We start from the raw sequence: 25,009 nt of genomic DNA, 5'->3' as shown, positions 1-25,009 counted from the left end.
CCACAGTCATATCCACAGATAGGTTCCGTTTACAAAACAAGGCTTTTAATTATCACCATCTCCTCTTGGGAGTCCTTCTCTCTTCACACTATCCGTCCATGATATGCGAACAACACAAACTCATAATTTTGCATCCACGGTCCATCTAGCCCTTCAATCACCTCGGGGGGAAATATTTCATACAATGTTAGTTCTCAGTTGACATCCAGTTCTTCAGTGGACGCGTGGGTCACAGGCAACAAAATGTGAAACCGGCTCAAGCAAGATACTACCGGGGTAGACCTATTGCTTCTCACCTCCACACACACACTTGGCCCCAAAACATGTAAAAAGAATGGCGGTGTTTTGGATTATCTGTGTGTTTCAGGCCCACTGCCCGCTTTAAGAATTTTACAACCTTGTAAACAGGATAAATAATTACTCATTGGGCCTCATGTTTCTGTCTTGTTCCATCCACTGTAACAATTAATTGCTTATATTCACATGCTGTTTCCATCTGTAAAGTGCTTCTCCATACATCGTTTTATATGAGTAATTAAGACAATGTCATGCCTGCTTGGTAAAACTGGGCAGTTACTTATCGTTACTTTCACAGTAAAATCAAAAACGCTTTTGTTTGGCTCACGAGGAGCTGTCAGATCTGCCTCCTGTCTACCTTTCTAGCACCGTTTCCTAACACCTCCTCCTCATTCACTGGCCTTCCTCTACCTAGCCTCAGGACATTTGCACTTGCTATCCCATCTACCTGGGATTCCTTTTTTTCCAATCTCCTATTGCCTAATCCCTTCTTGCCTTTTAGATCTTAGCTCCAACATCACTTTCTCAGAAAAAGTCTTCTCTGAGCTCCCTGCTAAGTGACCTTCCCAGTTACTCTCTCTCTCTGGTCAAGTTGCTTATTTCTTCACACATTTTTAAAATATTGCAATATTGCCTGCACCCATCACAGTGCTTGGCACGCAGAGGGTCCGATAAGCACTTATAAGATGAATGAGCAAGTGAGTGAATGAATACTGTGGAAATAAGAATTACTATCCTGATTTTTCCAAATAATAAAACCGAGGCCCAGCTAAATTCAGGGATTTACCCAACCCTTTACTATAGGCAAGTGATGGAAACTGGATTTTCTGACACCAAGCCTGTCATTTTCACTATTCTACACCAAACCTAAGTAGGCTGAAGAATATCATAATTGGTGCTGGGAGTCATATTTTCAATTCTTATTACAGGTTCAACTCCAATCTGATTAATTTAGGATTAATATTTTTATCTCAACAACTCCTGAGTCTGGCTAAGTGCCAAGCTTTTAATTTTTTTTCTTACCATAAAACATCCATTGACCTTTATCTCAGCAGCCTGCTGGGTCTTAAATATATGTCAAATAAACCCAAAAAGAGAGTTTAAATAACCATTGTGCCTACCAAGTAAATGTTTGTATCCATTAAAATAGAAAGTTAGAAGTGATGTTTAAGAAAATGGCCTCGGTGCAGTAGATTGAGTTTTAAGTTATCTCTCTTCTATCATTCCTAAGTACTTACTGTTGACATAAAAAATAAAACCAATACAGTGTTTTGCCGAAAGAATCATTGCAATGTTTACAGATTTTTGCAATAACTGAACACATACACTTATCTGGACAAATACCTCATATCTGGATACATGAAGAAAAAGTGTATTTAATATATATTCACCTTCTATCCGAGGCTTCCAAAGGACTGAAAATTAATGCATGAATTATTTTAATATTCCAAACACTGGATACTGCCTGATTGCTACATTCATATCGCTGAAACAGATGCAGGCAATTTAGAAGTAGAACAGGGCTTCATAAGTTTTCCTCCCTCTTAGTTCAAACATGCCAACATTCTGTAGCTAAGTTGTGAAATAGGTTTAAAGCCCCAATAAACTAAAGTGATAAAGACCCAGGGTGGAGAATGGTCTGGGCAGCCATAAGCATTTACTCCCATTTCAAATGTATCGTGTTCATTTCAATTCTTACCGTGGCAGCAACAGACATCCTGGTATGTCTCTATTCTGTTGTTTTTCTTCTTGCATAACTTCCAGAGATCTATCTATAAAAGGAACTCGAACGCTCAACTCAATGGATGCAGCAATTCATCGCACAGTTTAACAAAATCCTGTAATGCAGTCAGGATCAGCCAAGGAACATCGAGTTTAGCTGGCAGTCACGGGTAAAGGCACCCCCATTATAACCCGGCCATATTCCTACTTGCGAAAGTGATTACTACTCGTACCCTTCTCCAAACGAGCCCTCGGACTTTCCTTAGGAAAGAGTTCTCTGGTTGGGGGACCCACCGAGATGTTCATGCTTTAGCCATTAGATCAATCATTTCCCTTCCTACTCAACAGTAAATTGACATTTTGCTGTATCAAAAGCATGAAAAAATATGTAATATTTCCCTTCAAGGTAGTTTAATAAAAAGGGTTTCATAGTCAGATTTTCACAGAACTAGAGGAAAAAAAAATAGGTCCCCCAAATCGGCTGCATGTTTATACACCACAAACCTATATATTCAAACTCCCTTAACAAAATTTTTGGGCATGCCTATCTCCTAAAGATGCATAGTCCCTGATAAATACAAAAATTATTAGCATTAATGATTAAAGAAATGTGTATACATCCTACAAAAGACCAAGATGACTAGAAAAGCTTCTCTACCTTCTTAATAAGGCAACTCTCGTGGGGTCGCTTTTATGATAGGAGCGTGAAGACACCAGAACTCAGGTCTGCTAAATACCAGTCCAGTGCTTTATCCAGGCCTCTTCTTTTTGGGTCAGTTCCTTTCATCTTTTTTTTTTTTTTTAATTGGTAATAGTCCCTTTCATCTTTATGGGGGAGGGGCAGGTGAGGCACAAGGTTAGACCATTCATTGCCCACAACTCCACAACCCAATGGTTCCAACTATTTAAGGGGCATTTACAGTTTAGGGGATATTATTAGGACCCTTTTCAAGCCACAGAATGTTCGAAGTGGCATTTCCGTCAAGACAAGCAAATTACCATTAATTAATACACCCCTATGCCCCTCACACACACTTTCTTCCCAACTGTAAGGAATAACTGAATACAATATGGTAATGTGGGGACAAGGCCGTGCCTTAGTGGAATACGGGATCAAGATTCAAGCAATAAATTTTATGGAACTCTGCCATCCTCTCACATCACAAAGCCCTTTATGATAACACTCAAGTAAACCCATCTGGTTGAGTTAATTATTAGTTTAAATCTGTTACACGTTAATGATGCACGGACAAGTCATTCCGGGTACATGATGATACAGCGAATTTGTGATACAATTTACAGATAATATTTTGCACCACCTTTCATTTTTCTTTATTTCCTACTCTGATTAGAAAACGAAGTCATTAAAGAACAAGCAGGACCTTCAAATAAGACGTATATACCTACTGGCTGAATTCAAAGGGGGAAAAAAAAGCAGTTTCAGAAGGACCTCTCAAAGGCTGAGACAGACCCCAGGCCATATCCATATTTTGAGCTGCCTGTTGTATTACAAGATAAAGAAATGCTAAAATATGTAACATATTTATTTAATACAAAAATATAACTATGCTATTCACTGGATAGTTTCAGAATGTGCAAGGCACATTCATTCGTAGTGTACTTACTATAAACAGCGTAGTTATGAGACATGAGATGGAAGTTTTCAAGTATATTTCAATTCAACCAGAGCACAAAACTATATGTATAAGTTCACTGGGAGTTATTTTGTAAATATCAAACCTGGACACAAATGATCTTCCAGCCCACGTACCTGGGATCCTGTCCCTTGGGTAAGATCCTAGAGTTCACTTAAAGGTCTGTCTGTGCCCACTGCCTTTCGATAACCATCATACCAAAAAAAAAGCACAAAATGGGGCACTCCATGTAGAAGCTCTCATATGTGTATCTATACAAAGATCATCCCCCTCTCCGAACACAGACAAATTGTAATTTCACAAAATCTGACCAGTGAAGCTGGAACCATCAGAATGCAATGGGGTTGAAAATGAGCTAATGATTCACGTGTTTTGATGGTAATGAAAACAGAGAAGGCTGAGGCCAGAGTTGGGGGAAGGGGCAGGTAGAGAATGGATTCCTCAAGAGGAAAAGAAGCTCTGAGTGAGCTCTGGGAATCCGCCAACATCTCACGTGCCCAGGAAGAACAGAGCACAGTGGTTGTTCTCAACCCTGTCTCCATATTGAAGAATACTGATGCCCAGACCCCATCTAAGGTCAATTAAAGCTTAGTGAAGGCTCCCAGGTGACTAGAATGTGTAGCCAGCGGATGAGAACCACGGAGTCAAGAGGGCTGAAGGTCAGGGAAAGAAAAGGCTATGTAAGAACGGCTCCAGGAATCAGGATTTGGACGACTAAGAAGACAGAACCAGTTCTAGAACAGATTTGGAATGGGAGTGGGAAAGGGTAAGAGGTGTCCAGAGATAGATCTCTTGCTTACTTACCAACAGGGTATAAGGACACAACCCCGGAGAGGAAAGGACATTCAGAGGATTAAAGCTATGGCAAGCTAAATTCAGACAACGTTCTCCTTCACACTGGGCTGCATGATGTCTCCATCTCCTAGCGCTGTACGTATGTAAAGGTTTCCTTCTCTTATCATGTGGTAGAGAATACGTTACAGCTCTGCCTGAAACTGTCTCACGGCCTTCCTCTCCCCTTGGAGAAAATCTACTGCTTACTATGCTTGGTCCGCAAAGACCTGCAGGCTCGCTCCTCAAAGTGTGGTCCTTGGGCCAGTAGCCGCAGCGGTTAAGAACTACAAGAGCTTATCAGAACTACAGAACCTCGTCGCCCATCCCGGACTTACTAAAGCAGAATCTGCATTTTAACAAGATCCCCAAGGGACTTACATGCACATTAAATTGTGAGAAGCACCAATCTCTAGGACTGACCTCTCCAGCCCACCGGCTACCCAACTTGCTCACTCAGCATCATCGGTCTTCCTACTCTTCCTTCAACATATCAGACTCTCTCCTGCCTAGGGCCTTTGCACTGGCTGGGTCCACTACCAGAATGGGTTTCCCCCAGATACATGTAAGGCTCATTTCTCTACCTCACCTTCTCCAGCTTTTACTCATGTCACCTTCTGCATGAAAACTTCCACGCCATTCTGTTTACAACTGAAAAAAAATGAAAAAATGTCCAGCCATTCCCCCTTCCCTGCTTTCTGTGCACAGCACTTAACTGCCAACAGACATACTTGTGCTTTCCTTTTCAACTGTTTATCAACAATCTCCCTGGGGTAGATTGCAAAATATGGCCACATTCTTTGCATCTCTTCCTACGAAGGAGTGAAGTTTATGGCTCCAACTCTTGAAGCTGGGCTCGGTCACGTGGCTTGTTTCGACTTCGGGACCGGTAGTAGAGAAGACACAAGCAGAAATCCGCAAAGGGCTCACGCTGTAAGGACTCCTCTCTCCAGCCGCGGGGCTACCGACCTGTCCCGATGGGAAGAAGCAGCCCAAGCCAGCCTGGGATGGATGGTGGGAGGCGCACGGCCAGTTACCTCCACGATTCAAGGCAGCAGCCGGCAGCAGCCACTAGGAACATGAATGAAGGCATCCAAGACCAAATGGGCCCTGGCTGACCCACCAGTTGACTGAAGAACCTACCGGGCCATTCACAGCCTCACAGCGATCGTGATTATTTGCTCTAAGTCACTGGGTTTGGGGTGGTTTGTTTTGAAGCATGCCGGTACACTCGTCCTAGGAGTACTTAAATTCCAAAAAGTAGAGGTTTTTATGCCCAGCTGTATCTGCAGGGCTTAGCAGAGTACTCAGCATAGTGGGGATATTCTGAAATATTTGCACTGAATGTTAAAAGACAGACTGATGGCAAAGGGAACAATGACAAGTGAAGAAAGTAAATGCCAGGGATAGCCTCCATCGCGGAGAGATTAGAAGGCAGGAGGAGAAGGACCTTCTGGGTTCATGACAACCTTGGTCTGTTCTGAGGTGGAGTGAACTAAGTTAAGATTCTGACTACTTGGATAACAGACTATTTGAGCAAANACTATTTGAGAAAAAAAAAAAAAAAAAAAATCACACGTTCACATGCAGTGTTTCAAATCTATTCAAAATAGTTCTAGTGTCCTAGTGCTTAACTTGTCTGAGACCGCACAACCATGTGACCTTCGGAATATTTTTCACATTATGCAGCACTTAACTCTCCTCGTTTTAAGTTATTCTGATTTTTAACAGCTCGCAAATCGGCGAACCAAATCGCTGCATGTTGCTTCAATTCTGTCCTGCCAAAGAAGAAAAATCTGCTGTTTTGGATTCGTTTCAACAGTTGGAAAATTCAGGCCATAACGTTTTAAATCGCAGATGTTCCCCGCTGTGTCCACATCACATAAATCAGGAAGTGCCCAGATACCCACGTTTGTGAAGCTAGTTCTCTCACAACGAAGGCATCAGGACCAGCGAGCGGAACGGGGCGGCAAATTTAAGTGGGTTCGGCAGCAGTGGGTCTCAATTCTGAAAGCACAGCGTGGCCCTCCGAGAAAGCAGAAGCAAGTGCAATTGACCAGCAGAAAGCACGTTCCCCATTAAACAATCATTCGGGCTACAAAGGTGGCACGTTGTTTTCATTTCACGGGGNTTCTGAAAGCACAGCGTGGCCCTCCGAGAAAGCAGAAGCAAGTGCAATTGACCAGCAGAAAGCACGTTCCCCGTTAAACAATCATTCGGGCTACAAAGGTGGCACGTTGTTTTCATTTCACGGGGAAAGATAAAAGACAAACTGCAGTACGCTAAGTTTCTACCTTCTTGGAAAAGAACAAACCTTCCATTTTCTAAAGAGGCTTCCAGGTCCTGAACAGGGACATCTGAACCCACGGAGTGAGTTTCATCCAGAGAGCTGGCGAGGCCAGACACAAGCAACTCAGTGCAATGAAGCTCTGGTACCTTTAGGGTTTCTTTCAGGAAATGCAAATCTCTAGGCAACAGAACTGCATACATACATTTGGAAATACCTAATAGCTGGCTTCTGATTTTTTTTTAACTCATCTAATTATCACTTGCATAATGAGGAAAATGTAGACGAGACCATGGAGGTCTTCCTAGTAAGTCACAGGGTCTTATGTAGAGTATCACTGTATCTTTTTTTCCTCCTTCCCTCACATCCATTAGCCTATACTGTGTGCAAGGCTAAGGAGAAAAGCTATTGTATTTCTGCCTTAGTTGGAATGGGCAAGGTTCCACGGCAGGGAACAAATGAATCCATGCATCTCAGTGACTTGAAACAACAAAGGCTTGCTTCCAGTTCCTATTACATGTCCATCGTGCCCGGGCTGGGAGTGTTGTTCATCAGATCCCATAAGGCCCCTGGCTAATGGTGCATCTACCACCTGGATCTTTGTTGATCACAGCAAATCACGCACATGCTGTTAAAGAATGGACACATGTCACTTCTGCTCACACTTCNGGGCTGGGAGTGTTGTTCATCAGATCCCATAAGGCCCCTGGCTAATGGTGCATCTACCACCTGGATCTTTGTCGATCACAGCAAATCACGCACATGCTGTTAAAGAATGGACACATGTCACTTCTGCTCACACTTCCAACATTTCGATGTTGGCCAATGGAGTTATGTGGCCCCCCTTGACACCAAAAATAGGGACATTCAATCCTATCACATGGGTAGGAGGAGAACCAGAAATATTCAGTGGACCATATTCATGTCTCCCGCAGTTTTGATTTATCCCCCACCTCTATTTACTCACAGGCATTTATCCATTTCAGAATAATCTTCTGAGGGCATTTTAATGGGAGAGCGCACTCTTCCAGGCACCATATGCAAAACAAAGATGAACCAGAAAAAAATCCTGTCTTTAAGGAGATGGCTATCGAGCACGTGCACGTGCACACACACATACGTCCACCGAATACAAGCGAAATATGTCAAATGCCAGGGGAAAGCAGCATGCACATTTTAATGAGAGTTTAAAGGAAGGAGGTTTTAGCCACAGGCAGTTTAACTCTAGGACATACCATGTGAGGAGGGCTTTGCGGAACGAGCACTGCACATGAGGATGTCCAGGCAGCCGGAATGACATGAGGCGGGCCAGAAGAGTAGGGCATGGCAGTTCATGTGCAAAGAATGACAAAGCATTTAGGCTGAATTATGTTTCGAATAGGGGAGGAGGAGAAGGAAGACGAAGAGGGAGAAGTGGTCTTTTCAACCAGACTGGGTGTTAAGAAAATGACTCTGCCTTACGTGGCAAGCTTTGAAGATGGGGTGGGACTGGCGCACTAGTCCAAACAAGAAGGAACAAGGGGCTTAGCTACAGAAGACCATCCCAACTGAGAAGAGAGAAGAGTGCTACCCTAGAACTGCATACAGCATGAGAACACTGCACTTTCCCATTTCCTTTTCGTCTGACCCAGAAATTACAACTCACCTTTCCCTCTGTCTAGGCCCGAAGGACTGGTCATTTGAAGCGTAGATCTGATGTAAGTGAGGTCAGACAGGGAGACCCATCTCGATTGAGAGACTGGCTTCGGGCCATGTCATCCAAACAAGAGAGTATTCCTTTTGTAACGGAGCTAATTCCCAATGGATATTTGCTCTATTTGTCTTGAGTTTACTTCCTATCTCCAGGGGTATTTCTGAAGCCACTCCTTAAGGACTAAGCTGCAGGGCTTAACTTTATGTCTGTTTGTCCCAGAGCATGAGATCTCGCCTCTAGTGCCAATTTAACTCCCTCGTTTTGGTCCTTCAAATTGGCCAATCCCGGTGAGCCCGGCCACGAGGTTTTGACCATCACAACATTCTACTGCTTCCATTATCCTGAGCTTTAGGACGTTCGTACGCACCCAATCGGCTCATTTTTGTTACTTCCCACTGATTCTGCACAAACAGTAAAGTTTGCCTGCGATCTGAAATGGTGTCTTAATGACAGACCCATTTTTTTCACTGGAGGGGAATTTCTGTGCTGTTCTCACTGCTCCAACAGACCCAGGACCTCCATCGCCACCCCCAGGAAGACGATCACAGCCAGCAGGGTCCTCACGGTTCCCTGGGCTCCATGGAGAAGCAGTCGTAGGATGACCTGAGACTTAGCTCTGAGGGGACAGTGTCACACTCTGTACTCTGACTCTCACACCAAGAATTTTCATGGAAGTCAAAGTCAGAAGGAATGACCCGGCTGATGATGCCAAGGTCTGAAACCCTTCAAGATAAGGGTTAGGCGAGTTCCCAGGAGGCCCGGGACTTTAGAATCCACACACAAATGACTCACCAATTCTAGCTCACTGCTCTTCACCCATACTCCTTCATAGACGAAACCATACACTGTTAGCCATCTTTATTGGCTGGGTAGAATTCTTTTGTAATGTTTCTCCAATGTTTGGATTTATTTTTCACTTTATATACATTGCATGTCTATAAAATACTTCAGGATTCAACTGATATTTAATGATTATTTATAAAAAATGAGACCATCTGAGATGCTACAGGATAATTAAATCCCCCAAAAGAGGGGGGAAAAAAGAAAGAAAAACGATACTAAGTTCCCTAAGAGAATTTTGGGCCAACTGTATCTACATTTTACCTATACTTACAGAGCAAGGTATAGCAAAGAGGTGACAGTGAGATGTGCCTTCAATTGGGCCTGGGGCGCCTGGGTGGCTCAGTCGGTTAAGCATCTGCCTTTGGCTCAGGTCATGATCCCAGGGTCTGGGATCGAGTCCTGCATTGAGCTCTCTGCTCAGCAGGTCAGCAGGGAGCCTACCCCTCCCTCCGCCTCTGCCTGCAGCTCTGCCTACTTGTGCTCTCTCTCTGACAAATAAATAAATAAAACCTTAAAAAAAAAAAAAAAGGAGGAGGAGGAGGAGAAGGGATAGACAGGATTTCCAGAAGTGCAAGGAGGTCAGACGAATATTCCAGGTGGAAAGATTGGCACAGAAATAGGAAAGCACTGTGCGTAATACCTGGGGAATAATGGGAAGTCCAGTTTGGCTGTGTTAAGGGACAGAACAGGAACGATGATAGAAAATGTATCTCAGGACAAGTGGGCAGGGGCTTTTAAAAGCCCAGAGAAGAAATCTATTTGAACACAGTAGGAAATGGGAACTACTGGGGGCTTCGGAACGGGGACATGGCATCACCAAAACAAGCTTTAAGATCATTCTCTCCAACCTCAAGCTCAACCGCTTGTTAACCAGACTCCACTGACACCAGCAGCCTTCTGTGCCTCGGCAGCGTTGGCACTGTCTGTCTCCTTGCGGGGACGTGACCCCAACCCAGACCCCCATGTAGTTGGCTCCTTCTTAATATTCAGGTCTCTGCCTCCAGTGTTTCCTCCTCAGTGAGCCTCCCTGACCAGCCCGGTCTACAGAACACCTCGCCACGCCTACCGCTGTGTTTTGCTTTTCAACACTACTTATCATAATTGATATTATTCCATGCATCTCACTCCTGGCTTAGAGCTTGTCCCCTCCCACTATCATAGACGCTTCTTGTGAGCACATACGGTATCAATGACAAATACACTAGCACCGAGCCTACTAGAATGGACGATAAACAAGTACCCCGTAACTATTTTTAACAGCTGCATTGAGACATACTTCACATACTATACATTTCACCTATTTAAAATAAACTGCCCAATGTTTTTGTATTTCCAAAGAGTGGTGTGAAAATGACCACAGTGCATTTTAGAGCATTTTTTTCTCACCCCCAAAAGAAACCCCATACCCATTACCCTATTCCCGTCAGCCCTTCCAGCCCAATGTGACCATTAATCTACCTTCTGTCTCTCCGGATTTGCCTATTCTGGACATTTCATAAAAATAGAACCACACAATCTGTGGCCTTTTCTGACTGGCTCTTTTCACTTACTATAGTGTTTTCATTTTTATTGCAAAATAAAATTCTGTTTGCTTTGTTTATCCATTTATCAGTTGATAGAATTTGGGTTGTTTCCACATTTGGGAGCTTTTGTGTGAACAAATGTTTTCCCTTCTTTTGGGTATATGGCTAGGAGTGGAACTGCTGGGTCATACGGTAACTCTGACCTTTTGAGGAAACCTCTAGACTGTTTTCCGACAGTGACTGTACCACTTTACGTTTCTTTTTTTTTTTTTTAAGATTTTATTTATTTATTTGACAGAGAGACAGCCAGCGAGAGAGGGAACACAAGCAGGGGGAGTGGGAGAGGGAGAAACAGGCTCCTAGCAGAGCAGGGAGCCTGATGTGGGGCTCGATCCCAGAACGCTGGGATCATGACCTCAGCCAAAGGCAGATCCTTAACTGACTGAGCCACCCAGGCACCCCCCACTTTACACTTCTACCAGTAACGTACGAGAGTTCCGATGACTTCACATCCTTGCCCACACTTGTGATTATCTGTCGTTTTGATTACAGCCATCCGAGCGAGTGTGAACTAGGATCTCACTGTGGTTTTGATTTGCATCTCCCTGATGTTATATATAGTTTCATGTACTTATTGCCCATTTACATATCTTCCTGGGAGAAATGTCCATTCAGATCCTTTATGCCCATTTGTAATCGGGCTATTTGTCTTTTTATTACTGGGGACATCTTCTGGATCTAACACTCTCATCAGTATGGTTTGCAAATATTTTCTCCCATTGTGTGGTTTGCCTTTTCACTTTCTCGGTCGTGTCCTTCGATAACTATTTTTTAAATAAAGCCATGAATAAAACCAACCCTTGAAGACAGAGAAAGTCTCTGACGAGCTCATAAGTGTGTGGCAAATTAGTGCCGGGGTGGGACCTAGAGGGAAATGCAAGTCACCTGTCTTCTGTCTTGAGTTTTGCCTACTGGTTCTCAGAGCATTGTCCAACCAGCCCAGAAGCAATGACATCATCCTACGATAATTCAAAGAATGTAGCATTTGGTAAATTGGCTCAGGAGCACTAACCAAATAGAAAGATGCCCCACAGTTTAAAAAAAAAGAAAAAAGAAAAAAGAAAAGAAAGAAAGAAAGAAAAAAGGTTTTGCTGGGAGCTGGGCTGTAATAAATCCTAAGTGGCCTACAATTTAGTTTTCTCTTGAAAAACTCTGAAATTGATGAATGGGGTTGCACACACAGGAAAAAAAATAGGTAGTAGTTAAGTAGAAGTAAGTAGAAAAGGCCCAGGATGAGTATGCAGTAAACTTCTAAACTTAGAGCTCTGGGCGTCTGCTTACCCGATTAAAGGCCCTGGAAGGGTCTCCCCTCCCTGCACTGGATTCAAACTAGTGAGCACTGCCCAGTTTTACTTTGGTTGAGAAACATCAACTAGTAAAAACAAGGTACAAGCCTGGGAACAGTGACATGGGGGGAACTGGGATATTTTTACAGCTGGAAGAGCTTCTCAGAGTAGAGAAATACCAGACCTTAAGTACTTATTACAAAAATATCAGATCTTAAGTACTTAGTACAAATATAGATATATATGGAGTGTGTGTGTGTGTGTGTGTATATATATATATATATATATATATATATATATATATACACACATATAGGGAAAGGCAGCAGGGAAGGACTTGCTTTTAATAAATCTTAACTAGTTTCAATGCTGGTGTGGGACCCACACTGTAATTTTCCCAAGACAGAGTTAACCTCTTAGATAATGCATGGATTTAAATAGAAATTTAATGCTTCCTTTGTGATGCTAACCCTAAATTAACGATCAGATTACGCAGGAATGCAAACAAGATTAATCTAATACTACATAGAGCAATCTAAAAATATCATATATTAAATAGAGAGCAATCTATAAATAATTTTTAAAACACATTTGAAAATATATGTCTATTACTATAGGGCAGTAAATTTCGGACTAAGAATAAATAAAAGACATGTTCAGAACACAGCTTCATCAAAAGGGCAGAATACATGACATGTGAATAAGTTATAGGTATAATCATTTGTTATAATGGAAGTGGGCTACAGGACAATTTAAGGCAGAGGCAAACATAAAATGTAACAAAGTATATACCATCTTAAAATCATCCTTAAATATTATTTCTGGTTTCACATTCTCTGTTTACACTCTTCCCTCTATAGTCAGTGTTCAATGCAATCTTCAGTTTTAAAATCAAATACAGGAAGACACATTTGGGAGTTGAAAGCAATCACCCACGTGTCTGTCTTCATCCCTTAAGTTGATACAGGACCTCCACTGCAAATAACAGCACACAGCTGGGTAAAGGAGAGATAATACCTAAATTTATCCAAGGGGAATTGCTTTGTGCGGCAAACCTCAGGTTTCCCTGCCTGGTGAGTATGCCAGGCAAGATGGCTTGGAATCCTCATCTTACGCAAACTGCTAAGCCTCCCGATATCCCACTTTCTTTTTTTTTTAGTTTTTAAAGATTTTATTTATTTATTTGACAGAGAGACAGCCAGCGAGAGAGGGAACACAAGCAGGGGGAGTGGGAGAGGAAGAAGCAGGCTCCCAGCGGAAGAGCCTGACGTGGGGCTCGATCCCAGGACTCCGGGATCACGCCCTGAGCCGAAGGCAGACGCTTAAGGACTGCGCCACCCAGGCGCCCATCGATATCCCCCTTTCTTGACTCTAACCCACTGGCCTTCACCGGTTCTCTCCCTGATGGGATCACCAGCATGTCCACACCTGGAACCCTGTCAAGACGCAGAACAACTCTAACTTGGAGCTTACAAAAATAAAGAAACGCGCGCACACACACACACACACACACACACCCTCTGGAATGCTTCCATCCGGGTTTCCACTTTTTCCACGAAGGTCAGACTGGCCCTCCACTTTTATTTTGTCCTCACAGCTCCTACACCCTCCCCATCCCTTTAACCCACCAGGCCTGTTTTGGCCCCTCCACCCTCCTCAAAGCCTGGACACTGTCATTTCAGAGGTGCCAGCCCTCCTACTCAAAAGCCATTCCATCTGTTCCTCCCCTACCCCTCCCCCCACCCTCAGCTTCAGGCAGATCTCTTCCCTTCCCTCCCACCCTGGCAAACGCTAATTCCCTGTTTTGACCTGTTCCGATCTCAGGTTTCTGAGCCCTAGTGACAAAAGCCCAAAAGGATACGGATTGGTTCATTTGTTCACTAACAGTCAACCACTACTTCCTGAGCCATAGCTGAGTACAAGCAGCAAATACTCTCGTTGCAATCTGGCTATTCCGCTCTTCTTTTCAGAGTCCTTCACCACTGTATCTCTTTTTGTGAGTATAGCTGAGACGCGATGTTACATGAATTTCAGGTGTACAGCGCAGGGATTTGACTAGTCTGTTATTCTACGCTCGCTACGAGGGTAGGCTACCACCTGTCGCCAGGCAGCACTGTCACAGTACCACTGATGCTGTTCCTCATGCTGTGCCGTTCACCCCCAGGACTCACTCAGTCCATCACTGGAAGCCTGCCCCTCCCACACCCCCGCCCCTCTGGCAGCCATCAGCTTGTGCTCTGTGTTTATAAGTGGGCTTCTGCTTGCTTGTTTATTCATTGGTGTTTTTTTTCATTCCATATATGACAGAATCATATGGTATTTGTCTTTCTCAGCCGGACTTATTTCACTTAGCATAATACCCTCTACGTCCAACCCTGTTATCACAAATGGCACGATCTCATCATTTTTTATAGCTTCTTATCAGAATTTCCTTAACACGCATCAATCCACTGGGGCACCTGGACACCAGTTTCACCCAGCTCTTCCCAGTCTCTGCAGGTGGCCTTCCCCTCATAAGTGACTCATGAGATTGAGCTAGTGGACACGTACGTTCCTTTCCCCCTCAACCTGAACTCCCCTGCGTCTCCAATCACCCTTCATCCCTCCCTAGTTTCACTGCACCAGCGAAAGCTCCTCTTGCCTTCCAAACCTATGTCCCTCTTGTAACGCTTCCTATCCCAGGTGCACGCTGTGCTCGGCCTGGGGACACAAGCAAGAGCCGGGCATGGCTCTGGCTCCCAGCTAGGGAAAAGCTGTGCAATTACACACACACACACACACACACACATACACACACACAAATCCGCAAACAATTAGGGTCACCACATCATTCCTCTTCCGAACTCAGACATGTCTGGAAGGAAAAGGGGATAGTAAAGAATCCTTCAAGGAGGTACTGCGTAAACCAGGACTCTCCCAGGCAGAACAGGGTATGAGGTCACACTAATGATAACGTAGTAGGATATCTTCAAGTATGAGGCCATTAAAATTTGTCTAAAATTATTTCGTAACCCTGGAAAAGGCTCACAATATAATGTGAAGTGAAAACAGGATGAAACCCCTTATAGAAACTGAATATCACTTGGTTAAAGATAAAAAACCAGATAGAATAACGGACACCCACTGGGTATGCAGTATGTGCCTGAAGGACTGTTAACGACCTTTAGCTAATCCTCTCAATGATTCTAGGAGGGAAATACTATCGGATCTTTTTCACACATGAAGAAACTGAGGCACAGAGAGCTTAAGACGCTTGCCTACGGTCCCCCAGCTCAGAAGTAGCAGTGATAGGATTCAAATCCTTTTGGCTCTAGGCTTGCGATCCTAGCTGCCCCAGGGCATCCATGAGACAGACAGGGCGAGAACATGGGTAGGTAGGCAGACGTGTAATAAGAAGCTTCTGTTCTCATTTCCTCTCCTGTCCCACATCCTCATTATTCAACCGAGCTCTGGCACCAAGATCGCGGTCAACCTCCTCATCGCCAAATCTTTACACCACATTTCAGTTCCCATACGCCAGATTCTCTCTACAGCTCTCCTCCGTAGTGCACACCCTAGAAAGGGAACACCCATTCTCGTGGCTTCCTTCGGGGCCTCCGTAACTCTTCAATACTCCCTTTCTCCTTTTACCTTCAGTGGAGACACTCCCCTAAGGCTCTCCCCTCCACCCTCCACTCCTATGCCGCCTCGCTCAGCAACCCTGTTCTATCTGCGTGCCCTTCTCTTGGGCAACACCACTACGCCTGAACCTATCCTTCTGCTCTCAAAGCGCTCCTGCAGACTGCCCCGAGCCCAAAAATCAGAGTCCACCATCCTCCTGGTCTCGTGGCCATAAACTTGAAAGTTACCTTCACCTTCTCCCTCCTCTTCACCCCCCACCTCCACTCAGTCCCCGAACCACACTGAATCCACCTCTACAAGAATCCAAAGCTGTCCTCTTCCCATTGTCTCAGCCTCTGTTACCAATAACCTTTGCCAACACAAGAGCCTCTCTGCCTCGTCCGGCTCATCACGCACGCTGAGCCCAGCAGATGCCTCCCAGGCATGGTTGACCCATTCTGTGCAGCCTGTAACCCCATTCAGATCGGTCCTGTGTTGAGTGACAGCTATGAGTAGCAATGTCCTACCTCCCGGAGAGCAGAGAACGTGGTATGTATCACATGGCGGACCCTCAAGCTGGTTGAGTCAGTAGTCGTTGCCTTTTCTCAGGGAACTTCAATAGAACTCCTTATCCTACATGACCAACTTGAAACTCCCCAGCCTAAGCATTTAAGGCCTTACGTAAACCGATCTGTAGTCAGAAGTTTTCATGTCCCGCATCTGCTTTCCCTCATTCCCCAACGACAGCACCCCATTTTCCCTTGGAGAACTTGTCCCTCCTCAGTTACGTGGGTTGCCCATCAATGGCCAACATCTCGATCACTTCTGGGGTGGACACGGGACCCAAGGTGACTCACCCACATAGGGCCATCCCCGTGGACAGAGTCAGGGGCCGAGGAGTAGAGAGAGGACCCTATCAGAAGGAAGTGGAGTCTTTTTCAGGGGTGAATTCAACAGCAGGTAAGGGGGGTGCTAAGAATCGCAGGAGCTTTGCTGTCTTGGGGAAAGGGCCCGGAGAATGAAGCTAATACAGGGAAACAGAGAAATCCCTGACATTAGCACTACCTCTGGGCTTTCAGCTGGATGGACTCACAATCACCTCTTAAAAACTCTTGGATCTAGAAGGGTTTCAGAATTCAGAACTGCCCTGATGAGAAATGTACGACAGGGCCCATACTGCAGTGTGTTATATACACTTCAACCCGCCTCAAGGACACCATCCTCGTAATCAAACTCATTACTTTATTTCTGCAACAACGATGAAAATTAATGCCCTAATGAATGCCAGTTTAGATCAGGACAGGTCTTGCCATGAAGAAAGTACACATCAGTAAGCCCTGTTTGCTCCAAGGGTTTAGCTTCTGTTTTCAGAACCACACCTAAAGGCCTGTGATCTGTTTAAAGCAACAGTCCCTGTCTCCTGATCTGATTGTTAGTTTTATTTCAGAAGCAGGAGATTGGGTTTTCAGCACTTTCACCTAGAAGAGTCCCATCTGTATTCCTGTATTTCAATTTTATTTTCCATTACTCCTCCACGCATACTCGCATCTGAGTCAACGCAAAGGACAGCATAGGGATATAGTCAGTAATGCTGTAATAACGTCGTAGGCTGACAGATGGTGACCACACTTACCAGGGTGACCACTGAGTCACGTAGAGAATTGTGGAATCAATATTTCGTACCTCTGAAACTACTATAACATTGTATGTTAATTATACTTCAATGAAAAAAAAAAAAAGACCATGTTTGACTCTTTTGCATTCCCCGTGCTGTCTATGCCTTATAAACAAAGCTGCCCAACCTAGAGATGGGGGCCCTTAGCTGGTTGATTTTCTAGTCTGTTCTCCCAGCCCTATACCTCTGTCCATGGCTCGCAGGGAAAAAGTATATAGCTACCACTGTCCTCTAAAGGGAGGGTCAGGAACACTGACTCCATCCCCTTTCAGCCCCCCCCCGACCCCCAGGGGCAAGCATAAGCATCCAGAAAATCACAAGGGGCTCCATTACAGAAATCTGAATTAACCATGGCATTCTCTTGTTTTCTTTCCAGCGGCCTTTGCATCTCCTTGGGGCCCCTGCAGATCCTGTGATGCTTCCTCATCTTTTCTTTATATATTCGTGTTCATTATTAGGCACTTGATTTCTCAGCAACCCCGAAAGGTGGCTGGAGCAGGTATTAGGGTCCCCTCTTTGAAAAATGAGGCAAGGAGGGTTGAGTTGGTTAATGAGAGAAAAAGCCCTCAAACTTGCTGACTCCTACTCTTGTTTTCTTCCTGGTCTCATTTCCCTGCAGGGATTAACCCACACTGAAGAGTTTATCGGCACTGATTGTCCTTTCTTGCTACATTTAGATGTAGACCTCTAGTGTGTTGAAACTCCGAAGAAAACTGCCTGAGCAATTTCACTCTAATTATGTGCATATTTAACTTCGGTAAAAATAAAAATTAACAGATATATACATATGGATATACACACGTCCATAAAGCTGCATACTATCTTCTCGCATGCATGAAGGTCTGTACGCATTCCTTTTTCCCCTCCAGGAAGACAAAGCCTTCTCTGTCATCAAATCCAACCTGAATTAGCCAAGCGATAAAGTCTCAAGGCACAGCAATGCCTGGAGATGCTTCAGCCTTGGGGAAAACCCAGACACTGTTGCACATAACTGGAACAGACAAGGCAAATACCCCTCCCTGCCCAGGGGATGTTTCTGGGTCAGGACTCCCTCCCTTAACCAAAGAGTCAGACTTCACTGGCCATTTTCCCAGCACACTACCCTGCTTCTCTGGCTGACCTTTAAGGTTAGGACCTCTGGATAGAAGCTCATGAAAGACAGAGATAAGGCAAATTCAGCTGCCTTTGGGTGCACAAAAATGCAGTTTTTCATTTGCAATAGGCCCCGAAAATCCCAGTGGCCACATACAAGCCATTCCTGGCCTATGAGGTTAATGCAACAGATCCACCATCATCAGGCCAAGCTCTCTGAATTGCTTTTTTTTTCCCCCAGTAAAGGTTCTCCTGCTCATGAGAACGGAGCGTGTGAGAGCCGCTAGCGGAGGTCAGGGCTGAGGTTCTTGGGCGTGAAGAGCTGCCTGCACAAAGCCAGATGGATCCCATGTCAATTTCTTTTGCTATTTACAATGTGTCTAAAAACTCAACTAGGGGAGCACAGTCCACTCCCATTCAGCCATGCAGTCTCGCCATGTCCCTGGCTTGCAATGCCATCCATAAGCACCGAGAACCCAATGGCCACTGTTTATCAACATTTCCATCATCCCACGTCACCCACAGGTCAGAATTAATCCGTAGAGTGGGAGGCCTTTGGCAGATCTCTGAACAAAGTTCTTCCTGCTAAAGATCTCTGGGAAATGTTGCTTCTAACTTCCGTCATACAAACTACATTCAGATGTAGTTCATGCAAACTTCCCTCATACAAACTACATTAAAACGTAAATTCAAATACGATCTAACATAACGTACCAAGGTAAGATGCTTTCTAAAATAATCAGTCTTCAGAACTTTTTCTTCCCTATCTTCCATCTCCGGCGGGCTTATCCTATAATATTTAATGGGCTACAACAAGGATCAACCAGGGAGGAAGGCACCGCTGTGGGAAATCAGCCAGAATTGTTTAGAGTCCAACAGAAACTATTTTTAAAGTATTTCATATTGTTAGTTGAAACGGAAAACCGTTTTCCCTGTCTACAAAGCTCTGATTTAGCTCTTTTTACTCAGCCGTTAAAAATTTATTTTCCTGATCTTCACATTTTGCATCTCCCATTTAAAAAAAATGTCTTCCTTTCTCCCTATCTAAATAAAGTTGGAATCTTACTTATTTCAGATTCAGATTCAACAAACCTTTTGCTGCAAGCCTAACTATGTGCTGAGCAATGCAGAGTCAACTCAGCCTATTATCTAGACATTTATCATTTTACAGACGGAGGAACAGGGGCTCCATTAAGTTCACTGACTTTCTTGCTTTCAAAGACCTTGCAAGGGGCATCCCTGGAGTCTCCAAGTCTCTGCTTCCAATGGGAACCCCAGGTAAAATATTTCCCCAGTATTGCTTGCATCTGGCTTTAGCCTTCTGGAATCTTGCTCAAGATAAGTTACATGGTTTGAGGAGAGCTTTACACTACTGGTTATCTCAGCCTGGGATCCAGGATTACATGCAATTCACGGAAGGATAAATACAGCTCTTGCACATTGCAAACAACCTTCACCAGGGACCTTCTCCCTGAATTCAAAGAAACAGAAATCTAGACCCCTGGTCTGTAGAGTTAGCCCAAACGAAAGTTCACAATTAACATGATGCCAGGTCTTCATTCCTTTCTGTCATTGCTACCCTCTGACCACTACACTGTTAGTTCACAGAGTCAGAGCAGCCCATTGGGAAGGGGGACCAAGGCCTCCCTTCCACCTGCGTGAGGCCAACAGGCAGGGAGTACCAGAGCCTTGGAGGGCTGGCAGTCGGGGCCTGCAGGGCAAGAAAGAGCATTCTACAACTGTCACTCGTACCAAGCAAAACGTGATACGCCCCCACATGAGGACGATTACTACTACTGATTATGGCATCATTTCAGATTTTCGAGGCACAGCCATTCACAAATACTAACATTATGCGGAAAACCTACCAAAACATAATGCTATCTCTGTAGCCAACAGCAAGCTAAGCGTCATTCTTCTTCCCTTCCAGGAAGTCGAGCATGTCCTTTTTGCCTGTTTGCTTGCTTGCGCTCGTGTTTCTCCGCACATCCTATTTTTCATGAACACAAGAGGCACACCTATTCTCTCTCTGCAGAAATCTCGAGGCCAGACATTTTACCTCTGGTGGTTGTAAGTGATAAGATGCTACAGAAAACATCACACAGAAATTCTGAGTAGTCAGAACCGTACCTTTATGGTGGTGAAAAATTCACTACCTTATCTCCTGAAAAGATTACACTAAGATATCAGAACCACCAAGATATTGAATGACGTCGGTCACAATAACACGTCTCAGTTCCAATTTGTGACCCATGAGGTGGGACCCCAAGCCCAAATGGGTAAAACCAGAACATTCCAGAGACGTTCGCAAATTAGTCACTGCCCTCAATGGAACCACGACTGGTTTACTGATGGAAAGAAAGAATAACAAAAGGAGGTCTGAAGTGTTAAAAGGTCAGAGCAGTAAAGGAAGAATAAGATATACGTTTGGCCCTTACAGTGCATCGATGGAGCATGTGTGAACTCAATTTTCCACCCCACAGACTTAGCATAGGGTTACTCCCCTTTGATCTACAGAGCAAATGCTTCACACTGTAAGACTCGCTGACCTTTTTACACTGATTATAGCATCAGTTCAGGGGGTCCTCTGTAACCTTTGAAAGCACTAAATTTCTTCACTGGCATTGCAAAAACCACAATAAATAGTGTTTGGGGTCATCTGCATGGAAAGTTTCTTCGCGTTACTTCTTAGATGAAAAGCCACAACTCTTCATTAGAAGGCCCCCTATAAATACAGTCAGGTGAAGTCACGGGACAGTGCGGGGTCAACTTGTTCAAAGTGGGTTCGGGGACGGAATCTCCTCCCTCACTCAGCCGAGTTCTGCGATATCTAAGTTCTATTTAATGAGTTCATGAAAAAACTGGTCTTTCTGCCCTTGCGAGTCATGAAGCTTCTTAGAGTCAAGAAGTCCAGGTCTGTTTGAACTAAGTATCTGAATGAATACTGAATGTTTGTTCCCAGTCTACTGAGCCCCTAAATCAGAATTCAAGAAATTAGAGCTGTTACTTTGTGCCTCCTTCTTCCTATGGGATGGGGGGCTACCCTAAAAGGCAGGCTTCATGCAGGAGGAGGCCTGGGCCAGAGAGTCCCAGGTCTGAATCGTGGTTTGGCCACCGTCTAGCTGGTGATCCTGTGCAGGTCAACTTCTCCAGGGTCTTGGGTTTTCCAGTTTGCTGCATGTGGGGGAAGAGCCACCCAAAATGGTCATTCAGCAGATTACCAAAAAAACGTGTATACTCAGGAACTTATTTTCTAACTATGACTCACATATGGGAGATGCTCCGTGTTAGCTGAACCTCAGAGATGCAGCTCTAGAAAGATTATTAACAAGGCTACATTCATTGTTGGGGTTCCCAATTACATTCCAGGGTCACACCCAGCACCCAACTTTAAGCTCATGCAAAAGGAGGAAGAGACTGTTTTCTTCTGAGGAAATAAGAAGCTAGTAGAATCCTAACCAACCATCAGAATGGAACTCTCCTGAAGATGACGGGCACTTAGGCAACAAAATCTGGCTGGTTTCCCTGGTTTCTTTCCGGGTGTGAGTGTTAGATACACACCTTGCTCTGTGTGTGTGTGTGTGTGTGTGTGTGTGTGTGTAGGGGGCGTGGTGGACCTGGTGGATAAGACCTTGCCTCTTGCCCTGGTTTCAGCCCTCCACAGGACTGACTTCTCAGGAACACATCCTCCCTCTGGACCCGCAAAGCCCCAAACCTCAGTCTCCTGCTCCTTTGAACACCGCCCCCCTCCACCCCCCCACCCCCGCCAGCGCTCCTGATCTCCTTCCAGAGCAGCTCTGCCTGCTCGCTCAGTGCCGCAGCCCCCAGGCCGCTGAGGGTCCCAGCGCTCCAGGGCTCTCTCGTTCCTGGGCGTGGAGTGCGAGGGCATCAGAAACCGTCTGTGCTCTCTTGGCCCCGCTGCACCAGCAGCACCTTCCTCTCCCTTCACTCTGGCAGAGCACGCAGGGCACGTGCATCCGGAGCAGTCCCCAAAGCCGGGCTGCTGCGAAGGTGCCCCACCACCCTCGCCTCCCACCGTCCCGCAGAGTCAGGCCAGGGTCTGGCCAGAGCCCCTTCCTCCAGCCAGGCCTGGAGAAGTGAGTGAAAGGGGTGTGAGTCCGGGGTGGGAATGATCTGGTCACTTTCTGGGACCCGTGTACACAGCCCTCTCCAGTCCCATTTCTCGCAGGAAGGAGAGCGAGGAAGCCAACACCGTCTAGCTCGGAAGCACCTCCAGCTCTGTTGCGCTTCCCATCATCCCCATAACACCATTTAATTCATTGTTCCCCACCCGGGCAGCTCTGCCGAAAGCCCGGGAGCGGCACCCCGCAAAAACCGGCTGCCCGTCGGAACTCTCGCCCCACGGCGCAGCCTCTGGGCCCCGCACGTCCCTATCCGCGGGGAGGCTTGCAGTTCTCCCAGAGCACAACCCAGTCAGCGGGGCTCGGAAGTTTCCCACCTCCTTTTTCGACCCCGCTCCGAGAGCCCCCCACGCGGATCCCCCCCGAGAGAGATGAGGAAGCCGGGAGGTGTCTCCCCAGATCTGCGCTCACGCCGGGTCCGGCCCTCTCTTCCCCTCCCTCCGCTTCCCTCCTCCCGGCGCCTCCAGCGCCCAGCGGTTCTCTCCCCCAAGGGCAGCAAACTACTTTCCGGGCTAAATTCAGGTCTGAGCAGGAAAGGCTTTCCCTTCCTCGCCTTCTCCTTACCCTGGATCTCAGAAACCGCAAAGAGCACGCTCACCTACCCCCTACCCCCCCAAAAGAGCTCAGGCTACCAGTGCTCCCCGACTTTCCAGGTCAAAAGATCCGTTCGGGTCTGAAACCACCACGGGGGTATGCATACTCTGGATTTTTCCAGAGACCCTACCTGTCCCTCGTGGCTTGCAAAAAAACAAAACAAGTAAACAAAACCAACCCCGGTAACTTTGGGGAGTGTGTGTGTGTGTGTGTATGAAAGAAAGAAGGAAAATCGCTCAAGAGTTGGGGCAACAGCTGCAAGAGCACATCTGGAAGAGGGGGAAGGGGGTTGACAAGGAGGGGGCAAGAAGCGAGAGGTCGCGGGGCCCTTCCCCTGCCCAGGCAAATTCAGGGCCAAGGACTGGGCCAGCCTGTCGTTACCTGTCCCATGTTGATGAATCCGTACTTGCTGGCGATGCGGTTGGCCTCCGGGAAACCGCCGGCGATTTTGACTGCCCAGTGGTTGGTGTAGACTCTCGTCCGGCACACGGGGAGCAGGCAGCCCCCGAGCAGCGCCAGCACGCACAGCAGGTCCAGGCGTCCCGGGCAGCAGCAGCGGCTCCCCCAGCCCATGGCCCCGGCGCCTCTCTGCCTCCCTCGCCCGCTCGCTGACTCCGCGCTCGAGCGGCGCGCACAACTAACTTCTCCGGCCTGGGCCGCCCGGGCGCGCAGCCCCCGGCCGCCGCGGCGCGCAGCCCTGGGCGATCCGCAGGAGGCGGCGAGCCCCGGCTGGGAGCAAACGGCGAGCCTCGCGCCGGCTCCTAGACCATCCCTGGGGCTGCGGGGACTTGTCCTCCCTGCCCTCCGGCCCTCAGGGCGATCGGCGGGGACTCCCCGGCTCGGGCGCAGGAGGCTGCGGAGTGGGGCGGGCGCCCTCCTGCAGTTGGGTCTCGCCGGCTCGGCTCCCGACTCTCAGACTCGCCCTCGCTCCTCCCCGGGCTCCGGAGCGCGGCGAGGCGGCGGTGCAGACAGCGGCCGGGCGCCCCCTCTGCTGGCCCGGGCTCCGAGCGCTCGCTAGCTGGCTCCCTGCGTTCCCTCCGGCTCCGAGCAGCGCGCGGGGAGTGTGAGTGGCAATGGCAGCAGCGCCTGCTCTGCATAAATGACTCCCCCCGCCCCCCCAACACCCCTCCTCTCCTCCTCTCAGCCCCCTCCTTCTCTCCCTCCTCCGCCCGCCGGAGAGCGGCCTCAGCCAGGCAGCAACCAGGTCCTAGCGCCGCCGGGTTCTCCGGGCTGTAACCTCCAAGGGTCCCGGGCGGCAAAAGCGAGTCTTTCCAAAGGGCTGGGAGGAGAGCTCCAGGCGTCGCGGCTCGGCCCCCTTGTCTTCCTTTCCTCCTTGGATTTGAATCGATTTACCGCGCCTTCCCGACAGACTAAGGAGATCTACGCGTTGGTGCGAGTCAAGCGCCCCGAAGATTCATTCATCCTAGCTCTGAACCTCCTTAAACAACGAAGCATTTAGGAAGGTCACTTGCGTGTCAATTGCCGAGCAAATAACCCGAGATTTTCACTTCGTTAATTCTTCATGCTTTTCAGCAACTGTTTATTTTACACACTCTGCTCCCGGGAGAAGCTACCGTAAAGGACCGTAAGGCGCATCGACTCTTAAAAGCCAACCACGGTGGCTCCAAAGCCAAGTCTGTTGCTTGCTGACTTTCGAAATCTGTGCATCTGATACGAGGCAACGCCACGGGAGAGTAAAATTCCAGTCG

The 25,009-nt window shown here is 46.6% G+C and overlaps 1 protein-coding gene across 1 annotated transcript in view; it reads right to left on the bottom strand.

The window, feature by feature from the left end:
- Positions 1 to 24,381, bottom strand: part of PCSK5 (proprotein convertase subtilisin/kexin type 5) — a 309,676-nt gene extending 285,295 nt beyond the window's left edge. The window contains exon 1 of the mRNA XM_011231366.3: positions 23,682 to 24,381. Coding sequence (XP_011229668.1) covers positions 23,682 to 23,873 — 192 coding nt within the window. The 5' untranslated portion in view covers positions 23,874 to 24,381. The remainder of the gene's footprint in view (positions 1 to 23,681) is intronic.
- Between the last annotated feature and the right edge of the window lie 628 nt (positions 24,382 to 25,009).

Source organism: Ailuropoda melanoleuca, chromosome 17 (assembly GCF_002007445.2).
Source record: "Ailuropoda melanoleuca isolate Jingjing chromosome 17, ASM200744v2, whole genome shotgun sequence".
Classification (NCBI taxonomy): Eukaryota; Metazoa; Chordata; class Mammalia; order Carnivora; family Ursidae; genus Ailuropoda; species Ailuropoda melanoleuca.
Note: the sequence above shows the minus strand (reverse complement) of the source record. Positions and strands in the feature narration are given on the sequence as shown.